We start from the raw sequence: 19,786 nt of genomic DNA, 5'->3' as shown, positions 1-19,786 counted from the left end.
AGACAAAAGACAACCCATAACTGACACCTCCTCTCACCCTCTTGTGGGATAGGATTGGGTTTTTCCAGCAAAACCAGTACTGAATGTGTATTCTGACCAGGACTGTGGGGGAGAAGGGAAAGGAAGCAAAGTTCACAGAAGATATGGCAGTATTATGACAGGTACATTTCTCAGCGGACAGTGATAACTCTTTTACTCACATTTACAAATATATTCCTGCCACCTTTCACCTCCTATGGACAATTTAAAATTTCAGTTTTCCTTAGGAAAACACTATTTTTAACATCTGATAATTGTGGGAAAAGGGGGCCACTTAGGGATCTGGGGCAAAAATTGGTCCTGCTAGTGAAGGCAGGGGGCTGGACTCAATGACCTTTCAAGGTCCTTTCAGTTCTAGGAGATTGGCATATCTCCAATTATTATTTTTATTATTATTTTAAAAGATAGAAGCCCAGGAACATTTTGCAACAGGTAACAGTTTTAAGATATGCCATCTTTTAAACCTAGAGAGTAAGCTTTTATTTAGTAGAGATTACCCCTACATTTAATATGGTTATGCAATGGATTACCTAGATTAGTTTTGTTAATTCACTGTTTATATTTTGAACAATATCTAGTAGGACATTCACTGACAGAGGAAACATGCCCTTTTTCATTTTTTTCCCCAACGTATGCCAGGCAAGTTAAAACCCTACAGACATCTGGTAGAAAGCAAGCAGAGACCTACTATAATCAGATTGATTAATGTCCTCTATGCACACAAATTGCAGATTTTAGAATTCCTTACATTAAATTAGTTGGCCTGGCTTCTTTGTTCAAGATGAATGTGATGCAAGAAGTGAATAGCATGAATGATGAAATCTAAATTAGATTTTTAAAATTCAGTTGAATCACCTAAATTGACAATATTAAGGAAATGTTTCTTTAATTATGAATCTTAAGCTCTCTCATGGCTTGGCTGACTTCCCACGTTAATATACTGTCCAGGAAATCAAGACACTAGGGAATTTTCCAGATTCACTGTAGTTTATCAGTTTCACATTCTCTCTCACCTTAGCAGTGTGGATTGAAAAACCATTGACAGACATTTTACAAAGATCCTTTAAACACTTCTTGTGCTGTTAGGTTTTTAAGTGCTTTTTGTTCCAAGGCATATATTTGGGGCCTAAACTGACCTGACACTATCCCATGAAAGTTACAAGTGACTCAAGATGACAATACAAGTAAGTGATTGACAATATATGTTCCAGAGACTTACAGCTAAAGAATGACTCATAGGAACATTTTGTTTTCAGGCATATCAGGCTGGTGAATTACGTAGTCCTTTTGTTCCCTGCCTTAGATATGCTACAGGGAATCTTTGGACCATGAGGTTATTTCCTTATTGTGTGGTCTGCCAACCTCATTTTGGTTAGATGGGTATCAACGGTGGTCTAAAGAGCGTCCCTATTACTTATAGAGTACTACTCTTAGCTTTTACTTTTAAGATTAATAACTGAACTTTAGAAAAGTGATATTTTTCTTATGTATAAAACCTAGTACAGTGATTCTCAAAGTTTTGTAGTGATGACCCCTTTCACATAGCAAGTCTCTGAGTGGAACACCCATTCTCCTCCCCTCCACCTCTTATAAATTAAAAACAATTTTTTTATATTTAAACCTATTATAAATGCTGGAGGTGAAGCAGAGTTTGAGGTGGAGACTGCCAACTCATGACCCCCTGAAAGGTCATGACCCCCCGTTTTAGAACCTCTGGCCTAGCAATATGCAATAAAACTGAATATAATATATAGTTAGGACTATGGTTATTCCTCACCCAAGCATGGATCAACCACCATTATGTAGCAGTATTATGTGTCAAACGAACTATAGCTAAGGTTATATATGTATGCAAAAAAACAATTGTGTGACTTGGAAGAGCTAACTTTGAAACAGAAAACTTTCCACTGTTTGTTAAACAAATTTGTTTTATTCACAAAAGGCAATGCAAACATACTGTAGGCAAAAGGCCAGTTGGTTACTCCAATGGAACAAATCTACTATTAACACTCCAAATTCCCTGAAGACAGTCTTTTCTATAAACTGCAATCCCCTTCTCCTTCCACCCAATAGTCTTTCACTTTAGATAAGGATTTAAACTCCTCAGTTTAAATCTAGACAAACAGAAGCAGTTGGAGCCTAACCTGCAAAATGAGTTCACAGAATGCATTCAATCACTGCACTATGGGAGCAGCTCAAAAGCCAGAGTGAAAGTTGTCACAGCTCCACTGACTTCAATGGTGCTATGAAAATTTACACTAGCTGAGGATCTGCCCTTTTTATTTCTTCTTCTCTTCATCTATTCAATCTTTGAAATTATTTTGATCTTTTTAGCAATCAGTTTCATGTATAATTTATCTACTGCAAGTGTAGAAAATATCCTAAAAAGAGATTCACTACATTTATAGGTACTAATCCTGCTCATATTTAATATTATGGTGTAGTTCTTAGAAAAGATGCATAGACGTAAGTATGGGAAAAGGCTCTCTTATAGGAAAACAGTTACAATAAGAGAATAGAGCTGCATTTATAGCCACCACTAGCTTTCTTCTCAAAATGACTACTGTTCATTGAGTTGTACTACTCCAAAAGACAGCAGCTACGAACATGGAAATCCACTCATCAAAACAAAATGAACACAGAACATGTTTTAAGCTTTAACAATTACATTAATTACCAATTTTATTTTGGAATACTGGAATTTCTAAAAACAAAGATTTATTAAATAGACAAGGTGCTTGTCAATTCAAAGATATCTGAAATTTTAAAATCCTTTAAAACATTCTCTGCATGGTGATACTACAGATAAATGAGGTCCTCACATATTGTTCAAGTGAAAAAGTGACATTTTTACACAAGTCTTTTAGCAGGAGCATACAACTCAAAGGAGAATAAAGTTTACGCAGTCTGTTTTTGACACCCATGAAACAAAGTTAAATACAATAATAAAATTCTCATTTTAAAGTTGCAGAAACTTCTATTTTATATGAAAAAGCAGAAGTTATCTACTATTTACTTCCGATACAAGACAGCAGGTATAAACCTAATGTAGAAATCTGAAGTTAAACAGTTCCTTTGGCAGCATATTTAGTTACAATCAGGCCTTAAAAATAAATATGATAAGGTATGGAAGAATGAAGAGAGAAAACTGATCCCATTAACACCAAAATCCTCTAAATACACAATTTTAATAACAATCAAATATTTTACACTATCTACAACTTTCAGAAATGCCTATGATTTGGATTACAAGAGATTATAGGATGCTAAATCCTGCAATATCAAGTGTCAGGGGTTTCTGTTTTGTTTTTAAGAGTAAGTGTATATATATGCATGTGTATAAAATCTCAGACACAAATGGGTATATACACTATTTATACTTCATCTATTATAAAGAACAAAATTTAATAGAATACTTTAATCTAACTTAAAGCCAACTCTATTAATCCCAAATTAAGATATTGAGCAATATTTATACTGTCTCAAAGACTCTGAATCCAATAAAAAATTTCCTTATATTTCAATGACAAACATGAAAAACCTACATAAATGTTAAGCGGGTTTAATTTGATTAAATTATTTGGAACAAAATAAGTCCTTGCATACAAATTTTCAAATAGCAAGAATATTACACAGCAGCTTTTGAAATGAATTTTCTTGGTTCTCCCCACCACCAAAAGAATACAAGGAATACATCATCAAAATGCTTTTAAAAAGGTGTCACATTAAAGCACTTTATATTTATACTGAACAGCTTCACCTGAAAGGATAATGCCAAATTAAAACACTGGAGAGGAAAAACTACAGCTCCAGTTACACAAACTTGAGTATCAAATGACCAGGTACTGAATTCCTTATTGTTCCAACATGAAGCTACATCTGAACAAGATCATACTAAATAATGTATTTAGTAACAGTAAGACAAATGGAGGTGGCACTGAACAGATGGTGAGTTTTATTTCGGGAGAACACAAGGAGGATCTACCATGTAACAAGGTCTCATCCGGTAGAAAACAAAGTACATCAAAACACTCATTTGTGGACATGCTTTCAGATTTCCATGCATTTAACCAAGGTATTCTATCAGAAACTTACTTAAATCCATTATTCTTCCCAGTCTAAATGTCAGCCATTCATAACAAAATTAAAAATATGAATAAATATAATCATATTAAGAAGCCAAGTAAGTAACCTGGAGGAGAGTGATGTGCAAATTTCCAGAAGTTAAAATAATAAAAGGAAAGAAATCCCATATTCTTGGAAGATTAACCAGCTCTTGTAGTTCATTTACTCTTCTACAAAAACCACCCATAAAAATTAAAGTGTCAGGAAAAGTCTCCAAATCTTGTTTCTTTTCCACTGAATGCTACAGGTTCTCATGTATGAGGCGATTCTTTTTTAAAGGCATGCTTGTCATTTTCAGTGTGTATCCATTCCTTATATCCAAAGAGTAAAACAGGCCAACTAACAAAGGACCTTTGCTTTGGATCCACAGTGGTATAAGTATTCATTCTCAAAAATGTATTCATTTAGACAAGCGAATGGTGACAGTGAGAAGAAACCCTAAAGACGAGAGCTTTCTGGTCCATAAAGGTAACTTATGCTCCTGAAGCTCACCTCCACCATTTTCGGAGCAAATGAGGCAGACTCCCACAGGCCCCTGATAAACAGCACTATTGAGTCTCTCTCTAACCAAAGGTAATGAGACAGCTCTCCCACAATTAAACAACAAACATAAAGGCAGATTTCACAAAATTGCCAGCTAAGTAACCTGCAACCTCAGAGCACCTGTTACTCTGCAGCATCCCCTACCCACAAAACGCTGAGTGTGCAACCCCTTCTAGAGAAGGAGCAAGAGAAGCTCCCTAGTAACACCCCCATTGCCCCCCAATTCCTTATAAGGGAAACAGAAGACCCTCTTGAAACACCAAATCAAGTCTGGCAACATTGGGGGAAGAAAACCCTAGAATATTCATATTGTTGTATTTACATGGTCCTCATTGCCATAATATCAAGGAATAGTCTCCCTCTCCTTTCACACTTGTTTTATCATGCAATTGTTCTATTATGCAATGCATCTCAAAGCAGAACTGCTTATGGTGCAACAAACAGAACTATAATTTGTCTAAACCACTGGGGTTTGTTGGAAGAAATACTACTGAAGTCAAAAGATTCTCTAAAACAATGGAATGGAAAGGACTACAAAAAGAACAGATAAAGCAACTTAACTAGATTTTAAATCACCCTCTCAGGTTTCCAGGAAAAAAAGGGAGAGGATTCTCTTATCTGAGTTTAGACTTGAGAATGATACTCCATGAGATTGAAAGTTTTAGCTGATGGAGGCTACTTAAGTGGGGATTGAAATCATTTATGATTTTTTAATATCATTAGCTCAAACTTGTCATTAGAACAATTCTGAACTGTAAAACCTGAAATACATTTAACTCTGAAATAATTGCTTAGCTTTATAATGCAGCAAATTGGGTTGTTTATTTTAATCAAGGGAAAGTGTACTTGTATACCAATGACAGGCTATTTAAATCATGAGGATCACCAATTTATGAATGCTTTTAGGAATATAAGCTTGGTTTATTTTCAAAGGAGAGGCTGTGGATGGTAATTTGTTTGTTGCTGTGCAACTGAATGAGGTGGAACTGCCACAGGATAGCCTGCTCCTTGCGGCAAATTAGATGAAGAGTTCTGATAAGCTGACATATCCACAGACATTCCCATATGCGGGGTGTAAGCAGCTGTACTAGTAGCTGACTGAAGGCCAGAGTTCTGGTTCATGTATCCGGAGTTTGCCACAGAATCTGGTCCAGGGCTGTAACAGAAAAAAATCATTTTAAAACAGTGACTGTTATGATTACCAAGTTCATTTGCATATCATACTATAAGCCATTTCAAAAGTGATTTGATTTTTCACATTTCTGAAGTAACAAAAATAGAACAAAAAATGTTAGTGACATTTAATATTAATTAAGAATTTACCCACCTCTAGACTTTTAATATATCTGGGGGAAATCAAGTTTTATATTAAAGTCTTGCTGAAGTGTTACCTTAAATATGAAGCTTGAGCAGGCTGAGTTGCTCCTGAAGAATTTATAGTTTGAGGCAGGGACCTCAGTTGGCCCATCTGATCAGGTCCTAGACTGTAGCCTTGGGGAACAGTGACTTGGTGCATACCCTGAACCATGTAGTTCCCACCATGTGGCTGTACAGAATATGGCTGTAAATGAAACAGAAAACACACCATGCATCAACTATCTCAAAGAATGAAACTCTCCTCCCTTCCCCCATCTCCCAAGCATGGGGGTGGATGGGAATTTAACAGAAGATACACAGATTCTGTGTATCAGAAACTTTGTTAGAGGAAGATCAGATGATGTTCATTTGAAGACATTTCTAGCTGCAATAAGGTATGCAGCTCCCTCAGGTGACAAACGCTCTGCCTACATTCACACTGCCTCATTTTTCTAATTATTCCATCCTTAATTTGCACTGTTGCTATTTCCAATCACACTGTAGGCAAATGTTTTCAGGAGGAGGATGTGGTGGTGATTTTTAACCTGCATTTCCCTTGTACATACACTCTGAGAGACTTTTTAAGTTAGTACATTTCATAAGCTAGGAGATAAATAAACAAGGTATACAACAGGAAAAAAGTTAACCTTGCTATAAGAACCTTATATTAAGTCAAGAAATGCAGAAATTAACACTAAGGAGGCACAATTCACATTTGACAAAGGAGAAACCGAAGTTGAGAGACTGTTTATCAGGTTATTCATACTGGTGAAATGTTGCTTCTTAAAGACATACTTAAATTAAAAGAGCATTTCCACAGTGTATTAAATGGCATGTTTCTTATGTAAATAAATGGTTTTTCTTAAAGTCTTTACAATTCAAGCCACAGGCAGGGTAAGCCAATGCAGTATATACACAAATCAAATATGAATATTGCACACATTGGATTTGGAATGAAGTATACATACATACATATAGATGGAAATATATAACTTTGAGCAATACAACTGTGCTTAGCACCATTTTGCTGTTTTTTCCACAGCAGGAAGCAGTATCTCAGAAGAGATCAGGAATATTAAATACTCCAGCTGTCTCAGGTCCAGAATTTCTTTTCTCCCCCGAAATATAACGAATTTTTCAAGAGTTTAAGGCATGGCATAATAGTTAACTGCACCTTCTTTGATGTGGCAGTTGCTATGGTAACTATTCTTTTCACACTGAACAATTAACATTCATTTAAAACCCACTTAAAATATGCAGGCACATTCTACTTTTTTTTTCTAAGTGTCTCCTTTAAATACGCCTTGCCTTTTCTCCATTTTTTGCGTTCATAAATGAACATATGTTGGGCACATAAGAGTTCATTTTGAATCCAATATTGGAGTTATTTAACACACTAATGCACAAAGTTCTTGTTACTTAAGAGGGGAAAAAAACAGAGAATGATAAATCCTAAGTGATACATCCAAAGCAGAATTACTATATCTGGAAGAAGTGCATTGGCCTCATGATGCATACCATATTAGAAAGTTCAATCATGTCCCTGAAAATAGACAGAAGAGTAACATTTTCTTTTGGGATTAGGGAAGGAGATATGACTCAGTAAATCTATCCATCTGTGAAACACACAAGTGTAAAAAAGATTTTTTGTTGAGTGACTGTCACTGAGAAAACTGGTTAACTGGGTTGTTAAACTTCAACCATCAGAATACAACGTCCTGCTAACTGTACAGCAAAGATAAACAATTGCATTTTAGTGCTAGAAGATACCTATTTTGTTCTAGTACATTTTATTCTACAGGATTTAATGATTATGAGGAAACATCAAATTGTTTAGAAGCTAGCAATAAAGCCTATTCTCCTTTGTTATTACCCTTTAAAAAGAAGATGCATATTAGGAAAGTCTCTGTTTTCTGAAAAGGGTACTGACCTGCACTGGAACACCAGCTGATGTGGGTGGATAATGTGTTGGAGGATGGACCTTTGAATAGGCTGAATACATAGGTGCTTCATTCATCAGTTTATTGTAGAGTTCCAAGGCTTCTAGAACTTTGACATTCAATTCAGATAATTCTGAATGTTTCCTGATTAAAAAAGAAACAATTTACTCAAAACTCTTTCACAGTTACTTATACCTCTGGATATCTTGCAAACTAAGAAGCTCTTTAAGCACAGTCTTAACTAAATAAGAAAAAAAAATATTTAAAAAAGAAAAAAAGACATTTATTTGTATTTTTAAGATGTCCAGCTCCAGTCCCAGTTATCATACTGATGGAACTTGGGAAGGTAGGCAAGAAAAGAGGTTGGGGATCCTTCTTACAGTCAAATTGAAAAAGCAACTCTGTCAGTCTCTCTTTGCTATCTTCTCCTTTTCCCCTTTTATCATCAAGTCTCCTCAAAGGTCTAGGAGAAATCACTGCATTTGAGTACATTCCCTTATCGATAACAGCAAATTGAAAATTAGGCTTATATAATTTTAGATACACTGCTAATGGTGTCAATGAAAAATTGCAACTGTACATTCCTCCCTATTTAGATTGGAAGCTCTTTAGGGCAGGAACTGTATCTTATTATTTACTTATACGGTACCCAAAACACAACAGGGTCTGGATCTTGTTTGAGGCCTGAAAATCAAACTAAATATTAAAAAAAGTTAAAACAAATAAAGAGTGAGCTTGTCAATTTTCTATTCTATAAGATTTTCTATTTTAGGCAGGTGAAAAAATGTGGTAATCCCATGCCCAATCAAAACCCCTCACAAATAAAGATGAAGCCTACATAACAATGTTCTACTCCTTGTTTGAAAACACAAGAAAGATTATGGCTCACCTATCAATCTCCTCTAGTTTTTCATCTATCATAGGACCCATCTGTTGACAGATGTCTGTGAAGACAAAAGTGTTAATACATTATACAATTAAAACTTTAAGCCTAGTCCTGGGTAAGAATATATTTTAGCTGAGTACAGCCATATTAATGGAAAGATTATATTTGTCGTCTACTACCTAGTCTTTTTTTAAAATTTGCTCTTAATTTTAAATATTGTAATTAAAGACAGCCAATAATTTTTCAGTTATTCCAAAAGAGGCAGGAAATCGAGAATTAGTTTGCTATATAAACTAAAACTACTGCCTACAAACAGCATTGAAATTTCTCAAATAATCCTCTCAAAACTGCTTCATCTACAGCTAATGAAAATCAATTACTTTAGAGTTACAGCATAACATAATACCACCAATGAGACTACATATTGCATGACCTTTAGGAATTAATACTGTGACACCAGAGATTTAAAAGTCACTAAATATATTGTCAAGAAAAGGATTACAATGTAAAATACACCTTTCATCTAATTTTAAGTGTACACTGAACATTAAGGAAGGGATATTTAACAAGACAGAAAATATAGTGCCACCATATAAACCTATGGTATGCCCACACCTTAAATATTGCATGCGGTTTTGGTTGCTCCATCTCAAAAGAGATATATTAGAATTGGAAAAGGTACAGAGAAGGCCAATAAAAATGATTAGGGCAATGGAACAGCTTCCATATGAGGATAAATTAAAAAGCCAGGGATTATTCAGATTAGAAGAGAAAACAAAAGAAGAATATGATAGCAATCTATAAAATCATAAATAGTTTGGAGAAAGTGAATAAGGAAGTGTTATTTACCCCTTCAAAAAACACATGAACCAGGGGTCACGCAATGAAAAGAATAGGCAGCAGATTTAAAACAAAAACAAGGAAATACTTCTTCACACAACGCACAGTCAACTTGTGGAACTCGCTGCCAGGGGGATCCTATAAAGGCCAAAGTATAACTGTGTTCAAAAAGAATTAGGTAAGTTCACAGAGGATAGGTCCATTAGGGGCTATTAGCCAAGATGGGCAGGAATACATCTCCATGCTCTGAGTGTCCCTAAACCTTTGACTGCCAGATGCTGGGATTGGACAACAGGGGATAAATCACTTTATAAATTCCAGTTATGTTAATTCCCTCTGAAGCATCTGGTACTGGCCATTGTCAGAAGACAAGATACTGGGCTAGATAGACAATTAGTGTAAACCAGTATGGCCATTCTCATGGTTTGTTTTTTTTACAGTGATATAGTATTTTAAAACATCTATCCAACTATAGTTCACCCAGTCTGAAGAAAGATTTAGTTGGGTTATATGCTCCTCCATCCTCTTAGCATAATTTCTTAGAAATTATGGCATCAATTTCTTCCTTCCTAGCACACACAAAACAGATATTTTGATTAGTTTAGGGAGTTTTTGTTTTTAATGTGTGCATGAACACATTTATACGAGACACTCCAGGGGAAGCTCTTGACAGAGAGCAAACACATTTTCATATAGCATAATAGGATTTGAGAATATCAAACACTATTACCAGTTTCTTTACCCAGAGTCACTTGTTCCTCCGGGACAAATAGCTCCACCTCAAGCAGAGTTCTGACAGCACTCTGACAGCATGGGTCCTTCAAAGTGATGTTGTCAGTGCCCTAACTTTCAGAGGCTGAGCAAGTCACTTATGCAATATATAAACAATAATTCTGTTTAAGTAACAATTGCAGATTTTGGTCCCATCATATACTAGCCTAACACCCCCCAAGACCCAAATATCTATCGGAGCCTTCTGTCAGTACAGAACAAGAGCACTTACATTTAAAGCCCAGAGACCTGTCAAGTACAATGGGAAAAAAAAACAAAAAAACCAAACTATGTTTTTGTTATTAGCTGTAGAATGAGATACTAAAGTTAGCATGTTTAGTAATACTCATACGAATACCTTCTAAGTCTAGAAGATCTGGTGAATCAGGCTTTGCATCCGTAGGATCTATACTCTGAAGTACCTGCAGCGCTCTATCCATTTTATCCTGAATGACAGATAAGATTTTTTAAATGTAGTTACTTCTAAAACATAGCACAGAGTTCTCTAGTTTTCGTTTCAAAATGGAAAAATGCCCTTTTTATAAAGAGCTCTAAACAAGATTTTTCTCCACTGTCTATTTTCACCAGTCAGCACAGAAAGATGTTGTGATAGCAGATAAGTTACCCTAGCACACCTCTTTCAGTCAGGTGTGGTGCTGCAGTTTGGCTCTACTTGAGCTTCCCTTCATCTGGGTTATACGCAAGTCCAGACAGACCTTTTTTACTGAAGAACATCCCCTTCCAAGAGTCTCATTTATTAATGACAGTAAGAAGTGTAAGGCAGACCTTACTCAGATGCACCTGGGAACATTCATCATCTTGGGCTCAGTCCAACTACTTTTCCCTTCAGGAGATACTTCTTTCCTGTGCCTGGAAACAGTCTCTTTTTGGAACCCCTCCCAGTTCCATCTATAAATTACTCCTTTTCAGTCCTTCCTTAATGAGCTTCCCCCTTCTCTCAGCTCATTCCCAGTTGCTTGGTGGGGAAGGGGAGCCTTGCCCTGCCCTCTTTGCAAGGCTCCTGGCCCTGGACTCTTAAAGGTACAATGACAGGATTTCCTCCCCAGCACCACTGAATCCTGGGACTGCTTTCTCTCTACCCATATCCCCCTTAGGTCCTTATATCTATTGCTTTCAAATCTTAAAGGGACACTACTGCCCTTAAGTGGCAGACTACTCCATCACAGATGTAAGGACTAATATTTTCATAAAACTTGTATAAAACACTTAACACCACATTTTGTATCCACTGAAAGTGTCTGCTTCCAGAACAAGATATTAGAAGGTACTAGTGGACTCAAGGGTGTTTAAGGCTAGACTGGCAACGCTCAAAGAATATTGGAGATCCAAGCAGCCACATGCCAACCTTTCACAGATCTTCTATACCCGTCAAAAAATGCATGTGTTCTGGAATGCGATATTCAGTGCTCTCCCAAAAGAGTTATTTTAAGAAAAAGGAAATCTGCAATTCCTCCCTCATACATAGACTGGCTGAGTGAGCGCTCTACTACTGCATTAATGGAAAAAGTGACTCTAATAGAAGCGTGTGGAAAAAATACAATGAAGTCTAGTCACACATGAAACTATTGCAAACCTTTCCAGTTTAGTATATATTAGTTTCTGATACTTGTTGACTATATTCTCATTTATCTATTTAGTTGCTTCAATTATTAATGCCCTACATGACCCTTATAGGTACAGGTGTCCATCCTCCTGCACCCCCATGGTTTTGTTGTGAACACTGTATTTTATTATTTATATGTTATTTTCACTGTGTATGTATTTCTATATATTTTGTTTAATTATATGTAATATAAAAACAATCAAAAAAGTTTCTACAATGATTGCATACCTCATCTATATAAACAGGTTCAGGTTCTGCTTTCTTAACTTCTTCTGTAGTATCTTCAGTAACAGGGGCTTTATCCACAGTAGCTAAAAGAACATGAATGTCAGTTCCTCCTCTTCATCTTTGTTACTATACTATCCTAAAAATATACCCTCCTATTCTCAAAACACAAATATTCAACACTGCATAGTTTAAACTGTTTCCTTAGGCCTGAGTAAAAATACACTCTTTGAGGTCAAATCTTTAAAGTCAAAAAGAACTTAAAAAAAGCAAATGACTCCCAGAAAGTCATGCTCTTAGGTCTTCGAAGCAGGGAGAAAACACTGCATTACGGCAAAACAAATTCCAAGTTGATCAGTTTCTGAATGTGATAGGTTCACTTGGAATTCAGTCCACTGTTCCTTGGACAAACATCCAAAACTGTGAATCAGACTCCAGCAAGGGAACATGTCTATTTGACCTCCACCAGTTTCTAAAACAATCCCATCACTCTCACACATTTTATATCATGGAATTTTAAGATGCCTGTATAAATGTTTAGAATTACTCAGAGACAAGGTGGGTGAGGTAATATCCTTTATTGGACCAGCCTCTGTTGGAGAGAGAGACTTGTCTCTCTAATATCTTGGGACCAACATGGCTACAACAACGCTGTATACATACAGTTACTTCTTAAGGTACTGGTGTGAATCAAACTATCAATTGTTACCTTAAACTGAGTTACGGTATGTCTATACTATCTGCTGGATCGGCGGGCAGCGATCGATCCAACGGGAGTCGACTTATCACGTCTAGTCTAGATGTGATAAATCAACCCCCGAGTGCTCACCCGTCGACTGCCTGTACGAGGCGCGCAGGCAGAGTCCATGGAGGAGCAGCAGCAATCGACTCACCGCAGTGAAGACACCGGTGAGTAGGTCTAAGTACCGTTGACTTCAGCTACATTATTCACGTAGCTGAAGTTGCATAACTTAGATCAATCCTCAGCCCCCTGCAGTGAAGACCACGCCTTAGACATGATCATGAATATAATTCAGTGTTAAACTCATGTCTAATGGCACACAGAGTCCAAGCTATATTCCAGCAACATTTTAGGTGGCAGGTTATTGGATTCAAATATAATTTGTTCTTCATGAGAGACTAGAGTACATGAAACAACAGAACCAGCTTTCTGTAAGAGGAAAGTACAGTGGTTTAACAAAAAGGAGACAAAAACAGGGGTGAAAATTCTGGTTCCACTGAAACCAGAGGCAAAATTCCCACTGACTTAAATTGGGTCAGGATTCCATCCCTGGATTCTCTTCCTGGTATACTGTGTGACCTCAGGCAAGTCACTGTACTGAGGGATTAAAGAGAAGCCAAGTCGAATATTTCACTTGCCCACCATTTTAAAGCATCATGTGGTAGCTTTTAATATGTAACTTACCTGTCTCAGGTTCTTCATTTAAGTTAGAGGACACAAAGTTAGATGGGAATAGTCCTACTCCTCTCTGATTTTCACCTTTCCACCAATTGGCATCACTGAGGAATTAAAATGTTTCATTAGAAAACTTTAAACATTCATACCATTAAAAGCTAAATTTACAAACAGATTCTATAAATAGCTGGAGGTTCTTATGCCATCATTCTATCTTTCAGTAATTACAGATATATTAGAAACCATAAATGCTATTAATAATATAACGTTATTATTAATATAACTGTAATCCTCAAGCCTCTAACTCAAGCAAAACTTCATCAATATCAGTGATAACACTGCCCAAATAAAGGCTGTGGGCCCAAAAGAGCAAATTGCTGAGTACCTTCTGCAAAGTGCACAGCAGTCGAGGGCTCAGAACAACTTGCAGGATCAGACCTATAGGACCTACAATGTTCTGTGCTATTCTACTGTAGAGTATAGTAGTGGGAAAATTCAAGTCAAAAGATACTGTCAATTTAGGAATTACACTCTGCCTGAAATTCACCCACACACTGCAACTCAAAAATTAATGTTTATTTTCTTCAATTTTGTGCATTTGACAGCACTTTGTCTCAATACAGTCTGTTTCTCTGATTTATATGGGACTTTCACCCAGCAACAAAGGAGAGGAAAAGCATTTTTACAGACAGGAGAACTGTAGTAGTATCACACCAAAAATCAGTAGGGACATTCAGGGAGACATGTAGTGCTTGAAGCCTTTTAACTTGTCACAATTTAACTAAATTTTGAGTTGACTGTGACCCACTAATTTAACCTAAAAATTGTACAAATATTACACAAATTGGGAAAAACAAAGGCAGAGCTACAGTTTCTGCTCTAATGCCTACTAGCAAAAAAAGGAGGAACAGTAAGTCACTGTTTGCTAAATAAGGACAATGCTGACAGAGAATTAAGTTTTATTTTCCAGCTAAAGTCAGGGCAGCGGTGGTGGCAGCAGGAATACTGAAGAGTAAAATTAAAAATTAAAGGAGTCTGACTGTCCCGTTAAGACTACATCCATAATTAGTCTGTAAAGCACTTGGATGATTTAAAGGACAATATAATTGTTAAATATTGTCCTAATCATTTTGTATCTGAATAAATATGGACAAAGTCAGTAGCCAGGGCTTTCATTATTTCTAGATGGAGTTTGAATTTATTACATGCCATTACTGGATGTACAGAGTGTTTTAAGTCAGGGTCAAAAGTAAAAATCCTTGCCTCAAAGTACTTATAGACTAAAGACAAACAGTACAGATCTAAACTGAAGACAAATGAAATGTGGATGTTAATAAAGGGTTCTGTTGATTTCAACAGAAGATCCATGCACAGGCTAGCTAAAAGTAATTGAAAGAAAAATGAGAGATGCTTAGAAATTATTAATTGGAAAGCTGTCCCAAGTGTAACGGATGGTGTAAAAGAAGGCAATATCAGGAGTTGTAGAAAGAAAAAGAAAACAAACAGTCAGGACACAGCTCATAAAGAACCAATTTAAATGTTCACAGCCAACATCATGTTTCAATAGTAAAATACACCTTCATCTAAAACATACTGTACCTGTCATCCAAAACGATGATAATTTCTCCACTTTTAAACGTGAGCTCATTGTCCTCAACAGCTTCAAAGTCATACAGGGCTCGCACCTTCCTTAAGACCTTCTGACTGTTCTGTTGAATTTCTGCAGATGGGTATAAGGATTTAGTTTCCGTTTGCTGCTGTTTCTGCTCTTGCAGAGATAATTCAATAGCTACGGTTTGGAAAATAAAAAAAAGTAAGTCTGAATATTTTATTATTTATGTATAAATTTTAGTTTCTGAAACAAGAAAAGTGAAAGACCAATTTCACATAATATATTTTAAAAATGAAGTACACAATATAGATCTGTTTTTCAGATTAAAGGTATTTTGAATTCAAATTCCTTATTCTTAAACTTTTAACCTGTTTAAACTCCAATAAGTTTACTTAGCCCTGCAATCTGAAAGTTCAAAAGAAACTAGCCACAAACAAGTTCTGAAATATTATAAAAGCAAACGTTAATTAAAACAGGAATTTCAAGTTCACTGTAAGACACAGCTTTCATGCTAAGACAGTGATGTTATTGATAGTACCAGAAAGCTGTATACAAATTCTTTGCTGTGTCATGTGAGTAAGGATATCTGCACAACATGAGAGCATAAAGAATAAAAACATTTTAAAGCCTCCATCTTTCAGAGCTGACAGATGGGGAGGGGAGGAAGAAAGGGGATGGGGCAGAAGGGAAGAGGAGATCAAGAGCTCTATAAAGAGGAACAACAGCTGCAGTACAAACAGTCCCTCCAAGGCCCAATGCCAGTGGACTGCATATGGATGTAATACCTCTTATCCACCACCTCCTCCAAAGCTTTTTTAAAAGCAGCATATTATTCTCTCCTGGCCTCCCACACCGTTATCACTTTCCATTCTGCGGAACAGTTTTCTCTGGGTACAAAACTTTGCATTTCAACTTTGTTTTATTTTTTTAGTGGAAAATTTATGCATGTTAACAAAATGTGTTTCAGAGAACAAGTATAGAACACTTATAAGTGTTACATTTCTAACCAAAGGCTGTGACTAATAATTTACCTTTAGCTATATCTTCATCTTCTTTGTTTTTGCTTGATGATGCACCATTCTTGGCAGCACTTGTGAGAGTCTGCAAATGAGTTGGCAACATGAATACAGCTATGTTTCAAGCAAAAAAAGAAAGCTCTACAGTGTTTTTTTTTTTTTTAAAGGAATGTATATGTAACAGTATTACATACCTACCTCAGCCCATCATTTCACGCCATCAAGTGGGTATTCCCCCTTCTCCCCCGCCCCTTTTGTTTGTTTTAGACACAAGGAAACCATTTATTACTATTATTTCCACCCCACTCTGCAGGACAGTATGCCCTCGGCCTGTCATACTCCCCACTGTTGCAATGCAATTCCCTCAAAGCACAGCAACAGCAGAGGAAGTCAACTAAACACCATCTAGGTTAGGACTTACAGAAAGGAGAAAGACCTTTTTGTTGTGAGGACAAAGAGCCACCCTCCACCCCTACGAATGTGGGGTGCGAGGGAGAAAGGAAGTAAAACTGGTCATCTGCTACATTAAAGAGATTAACAGGAAAAAAGCAAGGAGCATACACAACGGCTTGGAAGTCTCCTTGAAGCTTTCATAAACCCTAGCAGAGAAGGGGCTTTGAGGCCCAGCAACGGTACACTCGCTGTAAGGCCCTAGCAATGATACTGTTTCTCATGAGTCCCAACAAATGTTTTTTGCAAGAACAAATGTTAATGAACAATGAATTCTTCAATCTCACTTATTTGCCGGGCAATGCATGAAGTAATATAACTGAAAACATTCAACCTGTTGAGACCCAAACATAAAATTTTATCCACAAGAGAGACAATGAAGTGTAACTCGTTGTCAGTAGTTCAGCAGTGCAAGCCTGGTCGAAGAACTCTCCATCTATTAATTCAAATCTCTGCCATATCTGTCATTTACAGCATATGCTTTTACCTCCAAATCCAGACTCTTAGTTTTGTTTTGACAAGTCCCAGCTAGCTAGCAGACAAAAAGCATCTCTCTCAATGTTAAGCAGGGCAAGATTAAAAGTTCATGAAATTATTTTATGCAACACAGAATATTTTTTCTTGTTTGTTTAGGATTATTCTACCCAAATTTTGGAATGTACCATACACCTACTATCCAGAGAACTAGCCATACTAGCTATAAGAGATACCAGGATAGAGGGGTAGCCCCATCCTACAGAGGAAGGGCAATTCCTGAAATGGATGGATGGTTGTGTGGTTAAGAAACAGGACAGGGATATAGGAGACCTGTTTCCAGCTCTGCAACAGATTAAACGCATCTGGTAGATCACTTGACCTCTCCATGCCTCAGATCCCCATCTGGACAACGGGGATAACAATACTCATCTCATGGGGCATCGTGAGGATAAATAAGTTAAATGTGTGAGGTGTTCAAACAGTCACCTTTGGTGCTACAGAAACACCTAGAAAGTGCATTGTAGGGAGGACAACAGGCAAGGCATTTAAATTCAAGCTACTGGACACCTCAGAAAAGTTTTGACTTAGTCTGGGATGGTCAGGCATCAGGTGCCACTCCAGTCTCCACAGTGGCAGCATGCAGCACAACTTAGTCATCCACTCATACATTCTGAAGGCAGGAAAGAAGTAAAAGAGCAAAATGAACAGATGTGTGCCTGATTGTGGAAAGGAGAAGGTCACTCTTAAACTGAGACGTAGGCACCTCTGGTTTTATAACCTGCTCTTTTAAAAAGCAACAGAAAGATGTCATTTCAATAGATTATCGGTCTTACCTCCATATTCATAACACAAGCACATCATTAGAAACCTAATATGAAAAAAAGTCTTTCAGCATGTGTCAGATCAGAATTATATCTGTCATTACCTGAGATCCAGCTGTAGGAAAAGTTACTCCCTCTTCTTTAAGAGATTTAATAGTTGCAGATATTAAGCTAAATTGAGGGTCCTTTTGAAATTCTTCTGACCACTCCATCATTAAAGCTTTTAGCTTTTCACATACTTTAGGATGAGCCTATAAGACAAAGTTAAATAATACTGTGTAGGGAGGGATGTTTATAGACATAAAAAGCAGAAATCACTGAATGCCAATAATTCAAAACCCTGTAACATAAAAGGAGATTCAACAATAAGCACTCACATAAAGTTATGATTTTATATGACGTTACCATGTCTTAAATAGTGCATTATATCGTACAAAAGAGCATTATACATATAGGTCTAGAGCCTGGAAGTGCAGCATGGACTTTTTCTACCATTAATGGATTCTGGTATCACAACCAGCATATCCAGCTCCTGGAGGATCAATACAGGATGATACCTCCAGTAGCACAGAGATAGCACAGCAGCTCCTACACCAGGGGTTCTCAAACTGAGGGTCGGGATCCCTCAAAGGGGTTGCAAGGTTTTTACATGGGGGTTGCGAGCTGTCAACCTCAACTCTAAACCCCGCTTTGCCTCCTGCATTTATAATGGCGTTAAATATATTTAGAAGTGTTTTTAATTTATGAAGGGGGGGGTCGCACTCAGAAGCTTGCTATGTGAAAGGGATCACCAGTAAAAAAAGTTTGAGCGCCACTGTCCTACACCATATTCCCTCTAATGCAAGGTAGGGGGCATTGCCGTGTCCCCTAACAGTCTACTGAAATGTGGCTATTGTCTTTGTCTCATGTTTGTTCTATGACAAATCTCAAAAGCTCTCCATTTTTCACAAGACGATGTTCTCTGGCCAGCCGTACTCACTATATAATGTGCTATAGGCCTGCGACTTTTTATACAAACATTAAACGTACAACAGGAGTAAGACATAAGGTAAGAAAACACACTGAAAACTCTAACTAAACTCCTATACAAAATCTGAGGAAAACATAAGGAGGTGAGATCTTTAGAACCGGTGTTGTTCAGAGACAAATGCAAAATTTAAGGTGGCAAAAATTCACCTTTACACTTTTAGAACCACTAAAACAGAACAGATAAATAATCCTCAGGATAAGGAAAAAAATAGATCAACACGAACTGCAACCCCCCAAACCAGCATGTATACATGTAAGTCTACAATACAAAACCTGTAGTACTTAAAGAAAGAGCACAGCAACTTTCTAAATCAGGGTATGTCTACACAGCACTTCAAAATTCCCAGCTGTTCAATATCAGCTGGATCAGGATTCATGGGGCTCAGACTAAGGGTATGTCTATACAGCAATGTAAGCCCAGACTCGAGCCTGGACTCAGGCCTAACGCCCCCCACTTGCATCCATACACCAATTGTGTTAACGTAGGGCTCAAACCTAGGGTCCCAGAACCCTGCAGGTCTGGAGGGACCAAGCCAGTGTTAAGCGGGGACTCAGGGTTCAAGCCCTATTGCTTTCCTCTGTGTACATGGCCCCAGCTTGACTCAGGTCCAGAAA

At 37.1% G+C, this 19,786-nt stretch overlaps 1 protein-coding gene across 3 annotated transcripts in view; it reads right to left on the bottom strand.

Annotated features, from left to right (window-relative positions):
* Window positions 1–2,693: 2,693 nt before the first annotated feature.
* The window catches only part of STAM2 (signal transducing adaptor molecule 2), a 38,058-nt gene continuing 20,965 nt past the window's right edge, over window positions 2,694–19,786 (bottom strand). For 2 of the 3 annotated variants that reach the window (XM_030579792.1, XM_030579794.1), the window contains 10 exons: window positions 18,247–18,393; window positions 16,410–16,479; window positions 15,366–15,555; window positions 13,776–13,870; window positions 12,353–12,435; window positions 10,859–10,946; window positions 8,893–8,947; window positions 7,994–8,147; window positions 6,099–6,268; window positions 2,694–5,863 (listed from right to left, as the gene is read on the bottom strand). In XM_030579792.1, coding sequence (XP_030435652.1) covers window positions 5,635–5,863; window positions 6,099–6,268; window positions 7,994–8,147; window positions 8,893–8,947; window positions 10,859–10,946; window positions 12,353–12,435; window positions 13,776–13,870; window positions 15,366–15,555; window positions 16,410–16,479; window positions 18,247–18,393 — 1,281 coding nt within the window. In that variant the 3' untranslated portion in view covers window positions 2,694–5,634. The remainder of the gene's footprint in view (window positions 5,864–6,098; window positions 6,269–7,993; window positions 8,148–8,892; window positions 8,948–10,858; window positions 10,947–12,352; window positions 12,436–13,775; window positions 13,871–15,365; window positions 15,556–16,409; window positions 16,480–18,246; window positions 18,394–19,786) is intronic. The other variant, XM_030579793.1, reaches the window with a different exon arrangement.

Source organism: Gopherus evgoodei, chromosome 11, assembly GCF_007399415.2.
Source record: "Gopherus evgoodei ecotype Sinaloan lineage chromosome 11, rGopEvg1_v1.p, whole genome shotgun sequence".
Taxonomy (NCBI): Eukaryota; Metazoa; Chordata; order Testudines; family Testudinidae; genus Gopherus; species Gopherus evgoodei.
This window is presented reverse-complemented; position numbering and strand designations above follow the sequence as displayed.